The sequence below is a fragment of the Camellia sinensis genome, chromosome 5, assembly GCF_055761805.1.
Source record: "Camellia sinensis isolate YWXY chromosome 5, ASM5576180v1, whole genome shotgun sequence".
Lineage (NCBI taxonomy): Eukaryota > Viridiplantae > Streptophyta > Magnoliopsida > Ericales > Theaceae > Camellia > Camellia sinensis.
This window is the reverse complement of record NC_138965.1, coordinates 216,503,438-216,523,644: the sequence shown is the minus strand read 5'-3', so window position 1 is coordinate 216,523,644 and position 20,207 is coordinate 216,503,438. Positions and strand designations below refer to the sequence as shown.

The following is a 20,207-nucleotide window of genomic DNA, read 5'->3' as shown; positions in this document are numbered from 1 at the left end:
TGCAGTTTGTTTGAAGGACTTGCAGACAATTATTACTCCTCATCATGTTTGGGAGGTGAGATAAGTCCTTCTTTGCTCGACTAAAAGTAATTTTAGTTACAAAACTTAGCTGCTTTGTCTGCTTGCAGCTTTTGCTTTAGCATGGGCTACACCAACTACCTGCCTGGTAACCTTCATAACACAAACACAATAAAAAAAACATTACATAATAGTTTAATATCCAAAATAATCGACCGCCGATCCCATGCTATTGCCGAGGATTTTACAAGGTCATTAAGCAGTAATTGAGAATCTGTGTAGATATAAGCGACCCGGACGTTGTGATCCACACACCACTTAACTGCTCCCCAACATGCCTTTGCTTCGGCCACAGCAGCTGATAATGTAAAAAAAGATGTAGACCCTGTTGCAATCTGGTTTTTTAACCCTGATCCATCAATGAAGACCTTATGAATATTTCCAGCGGTAGACCAATTAGGAGAACTAGGAACAGCAAAAAGGACTTTGGATTATTAAGAACTAGCATATCACCCGTGCTATGCACGGATTGTGTTTACAATTATCTATATATATGAATTGTGATTTTTAAATGTTTTCTTTTTTTTATTTTAAATGTCTTCTTTTTTTCTTTTTTTATATTATATTAAAATTTAATATTTTGATAATAATCATATGTGTTGGACTTTTTAAGGAATTAAATGTCTTTTCTTTTTTATTATATTATATTAAAGTTTAATATTTTGATAATAATCATATGTGTTAAACTTTTCAAGAATTTTTTTTTATACTTGTTTTTAAGGCATTAAAGTGTTATTATGAGGAATAATAATCATATGTGTTGGGACGTTTCAAGGAATTCATATGTGTTGGATTTCAAAGAATTTTTTTATACTTGTTCTTAATGCATTAAAGTGTTATTATGAGGGTAAGACTTGGAAGTTGGGAGGAATTAATAAATGCTAAGAATTTTTTAAAAAAAAAATCAAAAAATTAGGAATTTTAGATTGGGAGATTGAAACTCTCACAATGCTTAGAGTTAAAAACTCCCTTTTGCTTAATATATGGTATAGAAGTCTGCATGTTAAACACTGAGTCATCCAACTCCTTCAATACCGAATTTCGCCAAAGGTGTAAAGCACTCAGGTGTTGAATAGACTGCAGCTTTTTGAGAGGATTAGGCTGAGAATGTTTAAATGTCAGTTGATTTAGATTAAGCCAAATAGAGCCCATAAGATGGTAACAGATTAAACCATCTATTCCGAAAACCTATGTTTAAGACTCTGTTTGGTTTATAGATTTAAGGAGAAATTTGAAAAGGAAAAATAAATATGTAAGTAAAATGTAAATAAAATATAATTACACGTCACATCTGTTTCACACACCTTTTTCTTTTTACCTTCTTAATATCACCCCAAATCCACAAATCAAGCACAACCTAAAGGATAAAGGGGTACTCAAAACAGGTCTGGCCAAACCAATTTTGGGAAAGGACATTCAAAGCAAAAATGTTCTACCAAGATTACATCTCGCACATATCTGATCCAATTGGAAACCTCTACGACCCAATACAGCTTTAACTGGTAATATATTATGGAGCATTTTCCAAATGAAAAGGATCCATTTAGGGGGATAGATAGAGGAAAACCAAAGATAGCGTTTGGTTTTGGATAAAAAAAAATTTAAAATTCTTTTCAAAATCCATAATCAAACAAATTTTTCAAAACTCTTTTTAAAACTCATAACTAAACTCTTTTCAAAACTCTATTTTAAAATTAAAAAAAAATTCAAAAAATATATTTTTTATTTTTATTTTTCAAAAATGTTTTTTTTATTTTTTTCAAAAAATATATATTTTTTTTATTTTTGAAGAAAAATATTTTTTCTTTTTTTAAAAAATATTTTGTTATTTTTTTAAGTATTGACCAAATAATTTGTTATGATTTAGATATATATGGGTGATCCAATTTTTAAAATTTTTGAAAAAAATTAAATATTAAATATTTAAAAATATATTCAAAAATAAAAATTATATATTTAAAATAAAATTTATACATTTAAAATAAAAAAATAAATTTTTTAAATATTTTAAAAAATACAGTACACAAATGTAGTAAATACAACGCACATTAAAAACAATAAATAAATATATTTACCCTAAAAAATAAAATTAAGAAATTTTTTAAATATTTAAAAAAGTAAACCCAAAACAATTTCAAAATACAACTCAAAACTCAAGGCTGTGTTTGGTAGTGTTTTGTAAAATTAATTCCACTCTTACATTTTAATGCTATGTTTAGTTTGAGTTTTCAAATTATGATTCCAAATCAATTTCAAAATACCTTTTGAAAACATGTTTGGTAAAGCAGAAATTTTTTGAATTTTTGGTCTACCCGGTCGTCCGCTTCGGACATCCTCTCGGATGTCCGGTTGGTTGACCGAAATAGTACTCTTTTTTTTTTTTTTTTGCAATTGCCAATCGCCACCTGTTAGTTTGAAAAAAAAAATTATATTTGTTTTTGATGTTTTTTAACTATAGAAATTATTTTTTTAGACCAAAATGACTATTTTTTTGAATTGAATTTGGTTATGAATTTTCAATAGAGTTTTGAGTTGTGTGTTTGGTTATGAGTTATAAGTTTTTCAATTATGTTTTGAAAACTCTTTTCAAAACTCATAACAAAATAATTTTTCTCATTTCACATGTCACATCAAAAAATCAAAACTCAATTCAAAACTCATAACTAAACAAATTTTCTCTTTTCAAATTATAATTTGAAAACTCACAAATTCAAAATACAACTCTATTATCAAATCATAATTTTAAAACTCTACCAAACACTACCCAACTTTTTTCAATACTCATAATTAAACAAATTATCTCTCTTCAAAACTCATTTTTGAAACTTATATTTCAAAATACAATTCCACACTCAATTCATGACTATAAAACTAAATCAAACAAAAAGTTTCCTCCAACCGAAGGAATATTGATTTTCTATATATAAAGTCTTGATAAGAGGTTGTTGGGATTTGGGGATCCCTTCCAGGATGTCCAAAACAAACCACACACAAAGAAGACAAACAAATTTAATGTGGTTCGGTCCAATGCCAAACCAATTTTCACTATATCAATGAAAAGAATACAGAAAGATTATAATGGAGGAGGAGACTCTCTCTCACTCAACTCAACACTCAGCTCCTCTCTCACACGGAGAGAGCCCCCTTTCTGCCACAGAGGGTGTCGTTGTTTCACTCACTCACTCTCTCTCTCTCTCTCTCTCTATATATATATATATATATATATTTTCCCACCGATTTTCTCACACTTTCTTTGCTTTTCTCTCCCTCTATTTATATACAAACATGAGAGGTGTGATCAAGTTTGACAGGTTTGGTGGTAGCCATTGTTGACCTCCTTGAAACTTCTCTATTCTTCTGGCAGCCTCCATTGATGACTTGGTGAAGCTCTCTATTCACACATAGAGCAGAAACCTAATAGAGGTTCCCTCCATAACCTAGTCAAAGGATCAAAAAGGTGGGAGACCTTGAAATTTTCGTAGGAATCCATTGACTTTCTTTTCAAGGCAGCCCATTCCTATCAAAATGCTTCTCCAACTGGACAAACTAATTGAACTTTAACCAAAAAAAAAAAATCTTGCCCAAAACAATATTTAGAAGGTGTTTGGAGTATGTTATTCTAGTTGGTTTTTTGAATTTTTTTTTTAAATGTAGAAAATAAAGAGAGCGATGTGGGAAAATTTTATTTTCACACACCTTTTTGTCTCTATGTACACACTTAATGAAAAAAAAAATTTATGACAATTTTACCATGAAGCAAAATGACCATAATGGACATCAATACACAATAAAAATTAAATCTAGATTCTCTATGTACACATCTTTAAAAAATAATATAATTCTCAATACACATCTTTTAAAGAAAACAAAAATTAAAACCTAGTTTCTACATTGTTTCTGACTTCCTCTATTGTTCTTCATTAGTTGCTACACTCCATTGTTACACTCTATCCGTTGCTTGCAAATACTACTCTGATTTCAAGTATTGAAAAATTGTAAAACATTTGGAACTACATAGCCGAATTAATTCAAAAAATTCAAAAATTAAGTATTGAAAATTTATAAATAATTCGGAAATACAGAATAAAAAATGTACAATAATTTTGAAATATTTTTTCTGATTGGTGAGTGACTTCTCGTTTTTGAATATTTTTTCTGATTGATCCTTCAGTTCCTTTAGGTTTCAATGGTTGCCAACAACGCCCCCTCTGCCCTAGGAAAAGAACAAGTACTTCATACATATACAGACACTATACATGTATGCTTATGAGATAGGCAAAACTATTAACAGGATGTCACGACCCAAACCCGCCCTTATAGGTTTAGTATCGTAACCGGCCAGTAATCCTAAGATTACCGAAGGCCTCTAAAGCATATTAACAAAATAAGAGGCAAGGGTAAGCAAATATTGCAAATACAAAGTTAATAGAGCTGTGCAGCCTTATATGGGACATAAAATTTCAAACTTTATATACATATATTATGACGTCAACATACGTCATCAGTACAAATAATCAAAAAGGGACTTAACCCTGTTACATATTACACAAAAGTTGTTCAAACAAAAACAAAAGAAAATAAAAGCTTAAGACTGTTTCACAAACTTGACTACAACCATATATCGGGAACCTCCTCGTGAGGCACAGTGGTTGGCTGACAGAATTGATCTAGATTGGAAGTCTCAAGCTTGGTCACGCGCCTGATCACCTACGTACATATATAAAATAATGAGCTGAAGCCTAGTGAATAACAACAGAGTAAATGATTTATGAATGATGTCCAAAACATATTCAAAAAACAGATTTCATATCGGAAACAGATTCAGATTCACATGTTTATACAAATTTCTCAAACAGTTATACGTGGTACATCCATTAGCTAACAAATCACTTGGTCATAAAGACCCACATTCAATTGAGATGGTCATAAAGACCCACGTGCAGATCATATAAGCCGTTATGCATAACCAATTCCATGAATGGAACCCGCTTGAAACCCTGGTACCGGGTCACAAGAACACCTAATGCTAAGGATGCTATGAATACATTTTAGAACAACTGGACAATCATTCATGATTCACAAAATACATCATATCGTATCATTCTGAAAATACTTATAATCAAACATAGCTTTACAGAGTTGTTACTTACAAATAGCTCCAATAGTAGAACAGATCACTTGGACAAAACAAATTGATCAGGTGGGCAATAACATGTGACCTACACAAACACGTAACAGATACACATTTGAACATACGTCCCATAGGTGGTTAACTTATCATTCTTCTTTCTTAACGTGTGTTTCTAACTCTTATCCTCATTATTATAGCTTAATCCTAAGAATGCCTAGGATGCAATGAGGATGCAAACATGCACTTTGAAAACAATTGCAAAATTTTGGAAAACTAGGCAGTTCGCTCAAGCGAAGCTTAGGTCGCTCAAGCGGTCTGCAAAATTTGCAAAAGTGCTGGGTGCTCGATTTTCACGCTTGATGGTCGCTCTACCCAAGTACTGAGAAAACGAATGTTCACTTGAGTGCACAATCGGTCGCTCAAGCCACCATGCCATTGTTTGCAAAACTCCTAGGAGCTTGAATTTTACGCTCGAGCGATGGTTTGGTCACTCGAACGATGTGGCCAAATTATGGAATTTCCAAATTGTTGTTCCAAGTTCAAAAATCAAATTCCAAAGCTTCAAAGCTCATTCTTTTGGGCCAAAACTTAAGAAAACTCTTGAAAACTCATAGAACTTTATAAATTGAAAGCCATGTTGCAAAATCAAGGCTCAAAAGCTAGTCAATTGTTCACAATCAAACTTGAAACTTTATATATATATATATATATATATGCATGCACTAACTCAAAATCTTTGGTTCCAAAACATGTTCAAATGAAGCAAGAAGAGGAGAATCATGTTGAATTTTCAAAATCCTGCAAGTATATGTCCATGCATGTAAGAATTCTTGGAGAGTAAACTCAAAACTTGATGAACCATGCATGCATGCATGATTTAGTCTCAAATTCCATCATCTAAGTTAGATTCTCATGTTTAAACACTTAAACCTCTTGAATTCAAACACAAATGTCTTAAATACCAAGTTTAAGAGAATGATCCTTCCCTACACTCTTCAATTGGACTCTTAAAAGTTAATTCTTGAGCTAGCAAGTCAATTCTTCAATTTTCTTCCAAATTCCTTTTCTTCTAGCTTGAATTCAACTTCTATCTCTCTCTCTCTCTCTCCCTCTCACATTTTCGGAGGTCAAGAAATGAGGATGGAGTGTACATATGAGTGGGTTCTTGATCAACATGGGCCTTATATAAGCCTACTTAACTTACACTAATTAATTTGATTAGCCTTATTTAGTTTAATTAATTTATTCTAATTATTTCACTCTAAATCAAAATTTAATTAAACTTACTAGAAAATTCTAAATAACACATAAACGTAGTCAATTTCGTGTTCAGATGCCGATAAGGTCTTCAATTCGCGTATCGAAACAAAATTTCAGACAGATATTCCTATCATAGACAGATATACCGACAAATAACATGTGACACATGTAATTAACTTAGGAGTTCATCTTAATTACTTGTTACGCATTTTTAATCAAGGATTATAGGTTAATCACAGGTCGGGGTTGTTACATTGGAAAAGACTATTTTTTTTTATGATTTTGTGCAGATCATTAAATTGGTAGAGAATGAAATGTAGTGCATGGTTGATTTGTTTAACAAGTATGTGTATCAATCTACTATGTGATTTGATTAGAAATAGCTCTTGCTTATTGGAAGGGCGTCAATGGAGTTGTGGTTTGTTGCCATGAGTAGGAGTGTGGAAAAGTCGAGTCTATGAAGGTTTGAAGCTGTGGAAAATCTATAGAAAATTCTATTTTTACACACTTACTAACCTCAGTGCACATCATTTCTCAATGCACACACTTATTAATTTGGTTTTTGGTTATTCTTCTCATTACACGCACTTGACGTTCCAATTATATCCTAACTCATATTCTTATACACATACCACCTAAACCCTCCTTCCACACACCTTTACTCCCTCTAACAAATATATAAGTTAATAGGCACCAAATGGCCCCAAAAGCTCCAACCAAGTTAGTTAAATTGTGAATATTGTTCTCTCTCCTCTTATATTATTATTATTATTATTATTTTTAAAAATTTATTTATTAAAGTTATGTGCTTTTGTATTTATATATTTATATATTTTGATTTATTTTTTGTTCCTATAACTGGTTTATTTTATTTATTTAAAATTTTTTCTTCTGTGCAATTAATTAGGAACTTTGTGATGTCTAAATAATACATGAAGTAAGATAAGAGTGAAGGAAAAAAAAAAAAGAAAAGAAGAGAGAGAGAGAGAGAGAGAGAGAGAGAGAGAGAGAGAGAGAGAGAGAGAATAGAGAGATAATATAGTAGACCTTACATATATGACCAGTTCACCATCACAACAAAACCACCATTGAACAGCTCCCCAATCCACCTCCAAACAGAGCTTTTCCAACCAAATAACAAGGAATTTATGTCGTTGACATAACGATCTAATTCATGTGGCCCTTTTTGCTTGACCTCGTTAAATCCAATTAATTGAAGTTTCAATTGGAAGGGGAAAACAGAGGATGGGGTGTTCAAAGGATTTGGGTTTTGCAAAGAGAAGTGAAGGATTTAGGTCTTGCTCAAAAGATGTGTATCGAGATTTTTTTTTTATTTTTTATTTTTTTTTATATTTTAAAAAGATGTGTATTGAAAAAATTTTGATATAATATTGTGGGTGTGTTTTGATGTCCATTATAGTAATTTTGCTTTAAGGTACAATTGTTATTAAAATAATATTTCATTAAATGTGTGCGCAAAGATAAGTAAGTGTGTGGAAATAGAAATTTTCAAAATCTATTTATGTGGTGCGTGTACAAGATGTGAGTTAGGGTTATAATTGGAATATGTAGTGTGTGGAACGAGAATAATAACATATAACTAAATTCTAAGTATGTGCACTGAGATATGATGTGCACAAAAATAAAAGAGTGCATGAAAATAGAATTTCCTAGTGATATGATTAGATGTTTTAGCTTATTGACTATTTTAACCCCAACTCAATTGAACCTTAGCTGAAAATAATACTTACTAAAAGTCAAAACTAGGGGTGCTTGCGGTTCGGTTTTGAATGGTTCGATTTGTGGTTTGAACCCGCCTGCATATGTGTGTTTTGGAAAAAATTGAACCTGCAACCACCCGCAATACGGGTTGCAGTTTGTGCAGATGTACGGGCGGTTGCAGGTAGTTTGCGGATTGGATTTTTTTCTTTAAAAATTTATTTTTGGGCCTTTTTTTTTCCCATTTTGTAAATATTTATTTTGGGCCATTTTCCTCTCATTTTTTAAAATGCTTAACATTAAGAATTAATTAATTAAAACTTATAAAATTAAAAATACAACAAAATCAATTCCTAACACAAGCAAATCATTCAAAATCCTAAACTTTTAAATAAAATCATAAACTAACACAAGCACATCTTTCAAAATTCTAAACTAAATCATCAAAGTCATTCACAACCCAACAACACAATTAAAGTAAAATCATTCAAAATCCTAAACTTATCTAAAAGTAATTCTTCGTTAACTTTTACATTCATCCAAAACACAATAATAAAATAACAATAAATTGTTGTTAAATTTCATCCAATTCAAACCCATTAAGAGATTAGGGTTTGGTTTGTTGGAAAAAAATATCTAGGATTGGATGAATGAAATCAACGGTCTAGGTTTTAAGGAAGAGAGGGAAAAAAAAAAAGTCTAAATGCGAGAGGGTTCTTGCGGATGCAGATAAAACCCGTAACTCGCAATAATGTGCGGTTCGGATAACCCTATATCCAATCCTAGTCACAACCGCTTTGTCTTAGGATTGGTTGTGAATTACAATTCACCAAATAAATTAAAATCACTATGTGATGATGACTTATGATTGCATTTACATGTGGAGATAAAAATAAAGAGCAATGATAGAGAGCTCTACTATTTGAGTTCTAAAAAGAGCTCTACACATGTGACAATAAAAAGAACATAAACAAACAAACAAACACACAGGTGTTGGACAATCTTCACTGTATTTAAAAGGATTTAATTCTGTTGTGTACAAAACAACAACAAGAATAAAAGAAATAGAGTAAAGGAGAGAATATGTTTGATTACAAAAATCAAACTCGAAATAAAAAAACAAAACAGATTTTATTTTGTTACAAAAACAAAATTAAAATCTGAATAAATAAACAAATAAAAACAACACTGAAAGTAATTAAATAACTTACTTGATTTAATTTCTTCGAATTATTTTTCTGATCAAGTCCAGTGTTTAACACTGTGTCCTTAAGATAGATTCGTCCTCTCCACGGTGCTTTCAGAATTCGGACGTCTATCTCCCAGGATGAAATGATCTACCACAAACAATAGCAGCACTACTAACTGTTTGCCTTACGAACACACTAAGTGTTTACACTCTTTCTTTCGGAAATAAAATGCAGCAAGATGAAGAATAGAAAACAGAAGTGAAATACGAAATTTCTGAAAATAAAAATATCAAATGAGGGTGGTCCTATTTATAGATGTGAAGGTGGCTCTTGGATTTGAAATAAACAGGTATGTAGCTCTTGGTTTTGAATTGAACAGGTATCATACCTGTTGGGTTTTGAATTCAAACAGATTTGAATTAATTCAAACAGATAGTAAAACGGGAAGGGCCCTGTTTGGGTGTGCATTAATTCCAAAACAGTTTATTTCTGTTTGAAACCGGGAAGGGCCCTGTTTGGATGAACAAAAAATCCAAACTAATTTAATTTGAATTCTGGATTTTATTTTAATAAAAAATAAAATTAAATTCAAATGTTTTTGGCCCAAAAAGATTAGAAGACCAACCACACACCCGCGCCTAGGCCCAGGCCCAGGCCCAGCCCAGCCCGCCCGACCGGACGGACGGCGGCGGCGGTGCGCGCGCGTGTGTGGTGATTTTTGGGTCCAATGGGTCTAGCCCATTTTGCCCATAACCTCTCACCCTAAGCCTTATAAACCCTTTCAAAACCTCCCACCAAATCAATGTGGGACAAGCCAATTTACAACCTTAAGGAATTTCCACCAAAACTCCATTTCCATGGAGCACACTTTGGCTTCAATTTCCCATTCACTCGGTAATGGTTTTGAGCAACCAAATATACCACGTGAATCACAACGCGGCATAGAACGCGTTACCACTTTGACCCGAGTAAATCGACACTCGGGGCCCACCTAAAAAATAGACCGAACTTAGGAAAAAATTCTGGTTTTATCCAGAATTTTATAACCATTTCCAACAACAGGCACATACATCACATCACAAGTAGATCCCATCTATTTAGAACTTCTCTAGAACTCTCAATCTTTATTCAAAAATAAATAAATCAAGGTTTTAGTTTAAATTTTTTATTATTAAAATTTTGTAAGATAAAATATATGTAATATGTTCATAATAATTTGAATCCCTCAATATTTTCATAGAAAATTTTTTCGTTCTCTTTATGAGGTTTCAATTCTTCACAAGAAAATTTCTGACATTCAAAAAAATTCTAGACAAAGTCTACAAAAAACACCAACGTAATCAAGGTTTCATCTCTCTCTCCAATTCTCACGTTACACACATTTTCTTCCTTTTCATCATTTCCTCAACTCTCGCCATCATTCTCTAAGATCAAAAAAATAATGTTATCTCTAACTAGTGTATCATAGACAATAAAAATAAATAAATAAAGTCATGGATATAAGTCTTACAATAAATTATATAATGATAAAGTAAATTTTTTATACAAAATTTGAGTAAAAATTTAATATAATGGTAATATCACGTCATCATTAACATGTGATATTATCAACCAATAATAAAGAAACACATGGAGGGTGAATCCCACATGTAAAATGTAACTAAAAATCCAATAAATTCTATATCTTTATTGTGAGATTAATTATGCTTGTATGTCAATAATAATATATATCACCGTTATATTAAAAAAATTTCATAAATTTTTTATAAATAATAATATGGCTTATTGTAGTCTCTTCATTTTTCATCAAAACAATCACTATTGTTCTCATAATTTTAAAATTGTCATTGACATTTCACTCTAAATAATATTTTTATAATTTCTTTTATTTAAAATAATTTTTAATGTTTGTTAAAAAAAAAATTCAAAACCCAAGGGGCCACGTGACCTCTTTGGCCCCTCTATACCTTCGTCCCTATGTATGATTGTTGAGAATTAGTAACGTTTATTTCTTATTCAGTGTAAAAAATATATGTAATATAATAATAAATAATAATAATTTGATGGATTTGGTGAGGGAAAGGATTATAAAATATGAGGGAAATCATTTTGCCTTTGTTTGATTGATTGTTTGCCTATAGAACATTTGACCTTTTGTATTTTTTTTTTGTAAGATTATTCGTATATGTAGAATTATTTAAAAATGGGTGGTCTTAGTTGTACTATTTTCTTTTTTTTCAGTAAACAAAGAAAAAGGGTGGCTCAGGCTTTGCCAGACCCAGACCCAGGCCCCGACCCCAGCCCCCGTTTGAGGCAAAATTTAGGGGCGCTATTCTTGCTTGTACCAAAGGAAGGGTCACACTGTCGAGATGCGCAAAAGTGTAGCTAATTAGAGCCACTTCTGAGCAGCAGGTACTTTACCGCGTCATTTCGAAGCCATAGAATCATCGAATCCACGTTGGGCAAGTCCCATTTGGGGTTCATGGGTTATTTTCCTATCCCAATCAAAAATATAGAAGCTTTGTGGAGTATTTATGAATCCAGCTTTGTTTCAAGAGATGAATTTGTAATAAAATAATATTTAGATCGATAAGATTTTCAAAATTTCTTCATTTCTTTTATTTATTTATAAAATTATGTTACTCTTTTGTTATCAAAAAAAAAAAAAATGACATTTAACCATCCAATGATATTTGAACATGTATGTTTTTAGTAAGATTGTTGGTAAAAGTTTAAGTAGATGTAGCATTCCTCCACATTTTTTATGGTAAGGAAAGTCTTACTGACTCTTACTTTCTCTTAGCTGGTGTGCTTCCCGAATGTGGACCATACAACTAGTATAATTGCTTGAACTGTCTATCAATGCATATAAATATATCTTCAGAAATTCATATGTTTACCAAGTATTAATGCTATCTTTTGGGGGTGCTTAATTTGAAGCAAAGATGACTAGTCAGAGTATATATACTACCTTCTTTAATTTTAGTGTTTTTCTTTTTCTTTCACTGCTTTCTCAGTTTGTTTCTCTTGAAACCAGTAGATTCAATTCCAATGATGGTAATTTAACCACTCGGTGCATTGAATTTGAGAGGAAAGCCCTTCTTAAATTCAAAGAAGGACTCACAGATCCTTCTGGTCGGCTTTCTTCTTGGGTTGGCAAAGATTGCTGTCGATGGAAGGGTGTGAGCTGCAACAAACACACTGGCAACGTTTTCAAGATTGACCTCAGAAACCAAGGAGGAGATGCTTGCAGTTTGTATGAAGGACTTGCAGACAATTATAACTCCTCATCGTTTTTGGGAGGTGAGATAAGTCCTTCTTTGCTCAACATAAAGTATTTAAGTTACTTGAATCTAAGCATGAATGATTTCTATGGAATCGCAATACCAAATTTCATCAGTTCACTTGAGAAATTGAGTTATCTCAGTCTTTCTCAATCAAATTTCGGTGGAATGGTTCCACCTCATCTTGGAAATCTGTCAAACTTCCAATATATCGACCTCTCTGCATTTGTTTTTTACTACAATATTTGGGCATCGGATTTATACTGGCTTGTTGGCCTATCTTCTTTGAAGTATCTTAATCTTGGTGGTGTGAACCTGAGTGAAGCAACAGATTGGTTGCAATCAATTAATACGATGCCGTCTTTGTCTGAGTTACACTTGCTTGATTGTCAACTCCCCAACTTTCCAAAAGCTATACAGAATATAAATTTCACTTCCCTCTTGGGCCTCGATCTCTCTTTTAACGAGTTAACTCTTTGTTGCCTCTATGGCCTTTCAATATTAGTACTCTTGTGGAATTCAATGTCAGTTTAAACAATTTTACGGGTTCCATTGTCAATGCTGCTTTGGGAAACTATCATAACTTGCAATCACTAGATTTATCTTCTAACTCTATTAGTGGTGACATAAGTGAACTTATAGAGGGATTGTCTGGGTGTTATAACAGAAGCTTGAAGGAGTCGATATTGGAATCCAACAAATTTAATGGGAAGTTGCCCGATTCGTTGGGACACTTGAATTATTTGAGATCCCTTGTACTGAATGATAATCTGATCTCAGGTCCAATTCCAGAATCTGTTGGAAGGTTGTTTTTTGTAAAGGAATTGGACCTTTCTTTTAATGAGATGAATGGGTCTATCCCTACAAGTTTAAGAAGACTCACAGAGTTGACTAAATTGCAACTCTTCCATAATTCTTGGAAAGGCCTCATGTCCCAAAACCATTTACGTGGTCTTGCAAAACTACGAGTTTTCTCCATATCTTCAAACACAACTTGCATTTTTAATGTGACACATGAATGGGTTCCTCCATTTAGCCTGTTAGCTATCCAAATCAGTAACTATCCGTTAGGTCCAAAATTTCCAGCATGGCTGAGAAATCAGAAAGAACTTTCATCCATTGTCCTCACAAATGTCTCTATTTCAGATACAATACCTGACTGGTTTTGGAAATTGTCAATGCAGATTGACATGCTTGACTTATGTGACAACCAAATTGGTGGTGTTGTTCCCAACTCATTAGGAATTTCCTTGGTGGACTTGAGTTTCAATCGCCTGGAAGGCACAATCCCACTCTGGCCTAATGCAACGTTTCTCTTTCTGAACTGCAATTTATTTTCAGGAGCGATTCCTTTGACTATTGGCAGTATCATGTCATCATTAATCACGCTTAATCTTTCTGGGAACTCTCTAAGTGGTACCATTCCTTTGTCCATATGTAAATTGAAAGCTTTGACTGGCCTCTATCTTTCAGACAATCATCTATCCGGAAAAATTCCCATCCATTTGGGGGACTTGCGAGCTCTTGGGAGCGTAGATCTGTCCCAAAACAATCTCTGGCCATGTTCCTGAATCAATGTGCTCGCTATCATTTCTTTATTGGTTGAGGTTGAGTGGTAACAATCTTTCTGGCGAACTCTCTTGGTTGAAGAATTGCAGGAGTCTGAACACTCTTGATATTGGAGATAACAAATTTTCGGGGAACATACCAGGATGGCTGGGAGAAAATCTTTTGTCGCTTTCCAAGCTCCGACTGCGAGCCAACTTGTTCACCGGAGATATACCTCAACAGCTATGTCATTTATCTGATCTCCACATCTTAGACCTCGCTCATAACTATTTCACAGGATCTATACCTTGCTGTTTGGGAATTTTGAGTGGCTTTAATCGTTTCACCTCTTCCAAAAGTGCATTTACATTTGCATTTTCATCTGAGTCGATTTATATTCATCAAATGGATTTGGTAGTGAAAGGAAGACAATTTGGGTATACCAGCACACTTGAGCTCGTTAATGTTATAGACCTTTCGAGCAATAATCTATCTGGGGAAATCCCAGTAGAGATAACAAATCCACCAGACTTGGGTACCTTGAATTTATCAAGAAACCAATTGACAGGAAAGATACCAAAGAAAATTGGAGAAATGAGATGGTTAGAAACACTAGACCTTTCGAGCAACTACCTCTCCGGTTCAATTCCTTCAACCATGTCTTATTTAACATCGCTGAGCCATTTGAACTTGTCATACAACAACCTTTCCGGGTCAATTCCTTCAACCAATCAGTTCCAGACTTTCAATGATCCATCCATTTATGAAGGTAATCCGGAACTTTCAATAACTGATGTTGATGCAAAAGACAAAGATGGCAAAAAAAAGGTGGACAATAAGGAAGACGAGTATGATGAGTTGTGGCTCTATCTTAGCACAGGAGTTGGATTCATTGTAGGATTTTGGGTTGTTTGTGGCACTTTGGTACTACAAAGGTCTTGGAGACATGCTTATCTTTGATACCTAGATGAAGTGAAAGATTGGCTCTTTGTGGTCATTGCGGTAAATGTGGCTCGTTTTCAAAGGATGACATAGAGACGGTTGTTTTGGTGTCTTCTTCTGGTAATGGTTTTGGCTCTATTTTTATTTTCTTCCCTATGTTTGAGATTATAAAGAAGCAAGTATTTGTTAGTTGCTGTCTTTTTGTTTTTGATTTTGTTGTCTTTGTTGCAGTGAACTTGAAACAAGGTTACAGGCACAGAGGGAAGGAAGGATGATTTCATAAAACCATTTTATATAAATTTTCTTACAATGTGCCTCTAAAATCATAGATTTTCCCCAGTTGTTTTGCTATGTTAATGTCTTTCCTTATTGTACTTTGCTTTCCTAATTTGTCGAATATATAAATAATTATCCATTTATGAATAATTATTAGGAAAATTTACTTATAAATGTCATCTTAAAGAATGGTGATCCATTCAGTCATAAGGATTTTCTTATAAACCAATTAATCCCATTGATTTTGGAAAGGTAGGTTTAATATATTATTTAAAATTTAGATTTACAGTTATACCCTTATTTCTATTATGTTTCTTCTTTTTTTTTCTTTTTTCTTTTGTGCTAGAAAGATAATATACACAATATATGTGAATCAAATTTGGGATGAATTTTTATATAAAAATCTTTTTTATTTAGAAAACATTTCAAAAGGAATACAAAAATGACTTAAAATATGAGATTCTTCAAACATTCTAAAAGGATGTGGGATGTTTCAAACATGTCAAAAGGAGTACAAAAAGTATTTGGTAAGTTTTGGCCAAATGTGTATTTTAAACTGCAATACTCCAATCCGATATAACATTCAAACATAATACTCCAATATAACACCAAAAAAAAAAAAAAAAAAAACTTAGTTTAATTCCCTAATGTAATACAAAAAAAAACTTCGTATTGTACTTTTTCTAAACGTAACGTTTCAATATAACACTCCAAAAAATTTTTTTAATGTCGCACACAAAAAAATTCCTTACTGTAACACTCTAATGTAACATACAAAAAAACTCATTAATGTATTTTTTCCAAATGTAACACTCTAATATAACACTCTAAAAAAACTCGTTAGTGTAACACTCTAATGTAAGACATACAAAAACTTCTTAGTATAACACTCTAATGTAACACACAAAAAATCTTCTTAGTGTACTTTTTCCAAATGTAACACTCTAGTATAATACTTTAAAAAAACTCTTTAGTGTAACACTTTAATGTAACGCACAAAAACTCATTAGTATAATATTCTAATGTAATACAAAAAAAACACTTTAGTGTACTTTTTCAAACGTAACGCTTTAATATAATACTCCAAAAAAATTCCTTAATGTAATACTTTAATGTAACACATACAAAAAAAAAAAAAATCTTTGGTATACTTTTACCAAACGTAACGCTCCTATGTAACACAAAAAAAAAAAAAAAAAAAAATTTCATAGTTTACTTTTTCTAAACGTAACACTCCAATGTAACACTAAAAAAAAAGAATGTGAGATGTTTGAAACCATTCCAAAAGGAATATAAATATTCCTTAGTAAGTTTTGGACAAATGTATAATTTTGAAATGTGAGTGTTACGTTTAAAAAAAGTACACTAAAAAGTCTTTTTTAGTGCTTTTGTGTGTTACATTAGAGTATGTTATATTAGAATGTCACGTTTGGGATTACACTGATTGGAGTGTTACGTTTGTGGAAAATACATTAAGAATTTTTTTTTTAAAATTTTTTTTTATGTTACATTGGAGTATTACGTTTGGGAAAAGTACACCACAGAGTTTTTTTGAGTGTTACGCTGTTACATTTAGGAAAAGTACTCCAATGAGTTTTTTAGTGTATTACATTGAAATATTACGTTGTTGAAGTGTTACATTAGAGTGTTAGGTTATTCGTAATATGGGATTTGTTATAGAATGAAGGAAAATCCAAAAATTCTATTGTGCAATTGCTCAAATGTGTAATTTTATATTTTGAGAAACCCACTTTCATACCTAAAAAATTAAATCTAAACATGTAAGTGACTACTCTTTTATGTAATTTGCACTTTAATGGGACCTTTGGGTTCATAAAAAAAAAAAATTAAAAAAAAAAAACTAAACAATTCACAAGATTACATTTTGAAATTTATTGATATTTCACCCTAATTATTATTCATATTAATCTTAATGTTAATGTTTTTCCTTATTGTACTTTGCTTTCCTAAGTTGTTTTAACATTTTGTTATCAATTTTTATTTATAATTATCCATTTATGAATTATTACCAACTTTACTGCACTCTCTGGGTGTTTTGGATAAGACAGGTATCTTTGTAAATACTTACCCTCGTTTGGCAAGTGATTTTTTTTTTTTTTTTTTTTTGGAGATTGACCAATAAGTCTCATATTTTAGACTTGTAATCCATATAGTCCTATATTTTTTGTCAACTTTGCGAAACAAATAAATAAAATCCGTGACATAATAAGAAGCATTAAAATAGGGAATTTCTGGCGATACTTGATAATCTGAAAAGTCATGATTGATGCAATTATTCCCACTGAATACATCACTAAATCTTCGTTGTCGCCTTACGGACTGATATTCACTATAATCCTCGAATAACTCATCCTCAAATTCATCATCACTATCGTATTGATAACGAGAAGATCGTCTCAAGACGTTGTGATTAACAGGCAGACCTTGGCAAATCCCATAATGCTGTTCCTATTAACGTTGTGACTAACAGGTTGGCCTTAGGCAAATCCCAAAGTGTTGTTCCTATTAACGTTGTGACTAACGGATTGGCCTTGGGCAAGTCCCTTGACTTGAATCCTATTGGATCTTTCTCTACGATCATCGTTAATAGAGCTTATGCTTCCTCCTTTGATTAATGACATCGAGCCAGGCGAAACCTTGCTTTGATACCACTTGACGTGGCAAAATATACAGGAACTAGATATCATTCTAGTAAATGAAATGGGCTCTCGAATCCACAAAAAAAATAGAACCTTGAATCCATAAGGAAGAGAAAATATCTTAATATTATTGATAGAATAAAAATTGTCCCCATTACATATGCTCGTAGGCTTATTTATAATAAACTAAACCTAATACTTATAGGAAAAGTAATTCTAAAATAAACTAGGAAACTTATCAACACAAATTAGGAAACCTCAGATAATAAGAAACTAAAATTCTAAACTATTTAAAATCCTTATCAAAATCTAATTCCAAAATAATAAAATTTAAGAAACCTAATAATTCTAAAATATTTATACTAAATTACAAGAATCCTAATAAAATAATATATCAAAAATATTAAAACTAAAAATATAAAAATTCTTAAAATCTTGTCCTATATTAGAAAATTTCTTGAGTAGCATTGTGAGAGGTCCAAAATCTCATAATAAATTTGTGGACTTATTGAATTAAAAAATAAATTTAATAGGTAATATTGGAACTATTACAATAAATTCTAACAAACAATCTTCAATTTCTATATGTTCCTATGTGTAAAAATTAGTTGTTTAAAAATCTGTTAAAAATTCCTATTTGTTGAACTCATTTTTTTTATATGTTAAAGATATACCCCGTTATTTATCTATTCAACACAGATCTGTTGAAATTCACAGGTCTTGTCCGTTTGTTGTTCCTGTTTATCAACAACAATAACAAGAAGAATAACAAATCATTAAAAAAAAGTCCGAAAATTCTATGAATGCTATCCATTCAAAATTCAGGAAAGTCTTCATCATCATCAAGAAGACTTTCCAGATCTAAGCCTTGAACCCTTTAACAACGGCAGCAGAGAGAAGACTTTCCAGACTTTTTTGATTATCTGTTCAAATTTTACCCTATCTGTTCAATTTTTTGTTCTTTTCAATTCAAAATTTGTTACTATATGTCAAACCAACTCTTATCTGTTGTCAAAATCTTTTCTATATGTTGAAGTTTTTTTATCTATCTGTTGAATCTACTCTTATCTAGATAGACAAATAATTGTTAAAAGAAATTCTAACAAACAATCTTCAATTTTTATATGTTCCTATCTGTAAAAAATAGGTCAAAATTCCTATCTGTTGAACTCATTTTTTCTATCTGTTAAAGGTATAATCTGTTTTTTTTTATCTGTTCAACATAGATCTGTTGAAATTCACACAGGTTTTCTCTGTTTGTTTTATCTGTTCATCAACAACAAGAATAACAAGTCACTAAAAAAAGTCCAGAAATTCTATGAATGCTATCTATTCAAAATTCTGGAAAGTCTTCATCATCATCAAGAAGACTTTCCAGATCTGAGCCTTGTACACAGATTTGAGCCTTCAATAACAGCAGCCGATAGAAGAAGAAAATTTAACCTCAACAACACATATTTTCAAATCTTCACAAGTAGAGAGAGGGAAGAGAGAGTAACATCTATTTTCAGATAACTTCAGTTTCTCTTCTTCTAACCTTATAGTCCAAATCAAACTGAATTAACAAAGTATATATTTATATATAGAACATAGCACAAAAATAAAAACAAATCTAAAAAATTCCGTAATATAAAGAACACTAAATCCTAATCGACTATTGTAATAAAAAAATAAAATAAATCAAATTCATCACAACAATTGCATTGCACGCATTGATGAACCAGAATCACAAACTAAACCCAAAGCCTCACCAGTTAAAAAAAAAAAAATCAGATGAATGTTGGAAAAAATGATTTTTGGGGACTTTAATTTAATATTAAAGTGTGGTGACTTTAATTAAAGATTAAAGTGGGTCCCAACCATCTATTGTGTTGGGTCCAAGTGGGTTTAGATACTTTGCATTGAGATCTTTACACCACAGATAGAATGGCCAAAAACCATCGAGATTTGAATGAGAAATTACCTCATGAAGTTAGCTTCATGGAAAAAAGGTAATGAAGTTTGTAACTCCTGCATTAATGGGGTTTGTAACTCCTGCCTTTATTGTAGAGGTTAATGGTGCATTATGAACAGCCATAAAGGCTGGAGGCTCTTCCTCTCTCCCCTATACATGTATAAA

General features: G+C 31.9%; 2 protein-coding genes across 2 annotated transcripts; both read left to right on the top strand.

Annotated features, from left to right (window-relative positions):
- The first annotated feature begins 12,323 nt into the window (after positions 1-12,323).
- On the top strand, positions 12,324-14,233 carry LOC114323629 (receptor-like protein EIX1). The gene is made up of 2 exons (XM_082872577.1): positions 12,324-13,033; positions 13,192-14,233. The coding sequence occupies exons 1-2, from the start codon at positions 12,324-12,326 to the stop codon at positions 14,231-14,233; spliced, it is 1,752 nt and encodes a 583-aa protein (XP_082728703.1).
- Positions 12,396-15,489, top strand: LOC114323641 (receptor-like protein EIX2). The gene is made up of 2 exons (XM_028271298.2): positions 12,396-15,272; positions 15,384-15,489. The coding sequence occupies exon 1, from the start codon at positions 14,238-14,240 to the stop codon at positions 15,168-15,170; it is 933 nt and encodes a 310-aa protein (XP_028127099.2). The 5' UTR covers positions 12,396-14,237; the 3' UTR covers positions 15,171-15,272; positions 15,384-15,489.
- The last annotated feature ends 4,718 nt before the right edge of the window (positions 15,490-20,207 follow it).

What these genes read in the sequence shown, in the direction of transcription:
- LOC114323629 (XM_082872577.1), top strand. Translation starts at nt 12,324, where the DNA reads ATGACTAGTCAGAGTATATATACTACCTTCTTTAATTTTAGTGTTTTT. An exon ending in ACGATGCCGTCTTTGTCTGA is followed by an intron (nt 13,034 to 13,191) that starts GTTACACTTGCT and finishes ATTCAATGTCAG; the next exon opens with TTTAAACAATTTTACGGGTT.
- LOC114323641 (XM_028271298.2), top strand. Translation starts at nt 14,238, where the DNA reads ATGTGCTCGCTATCATTTCTTTATTGGTTGAGGTTGAGTGGTAACAAT.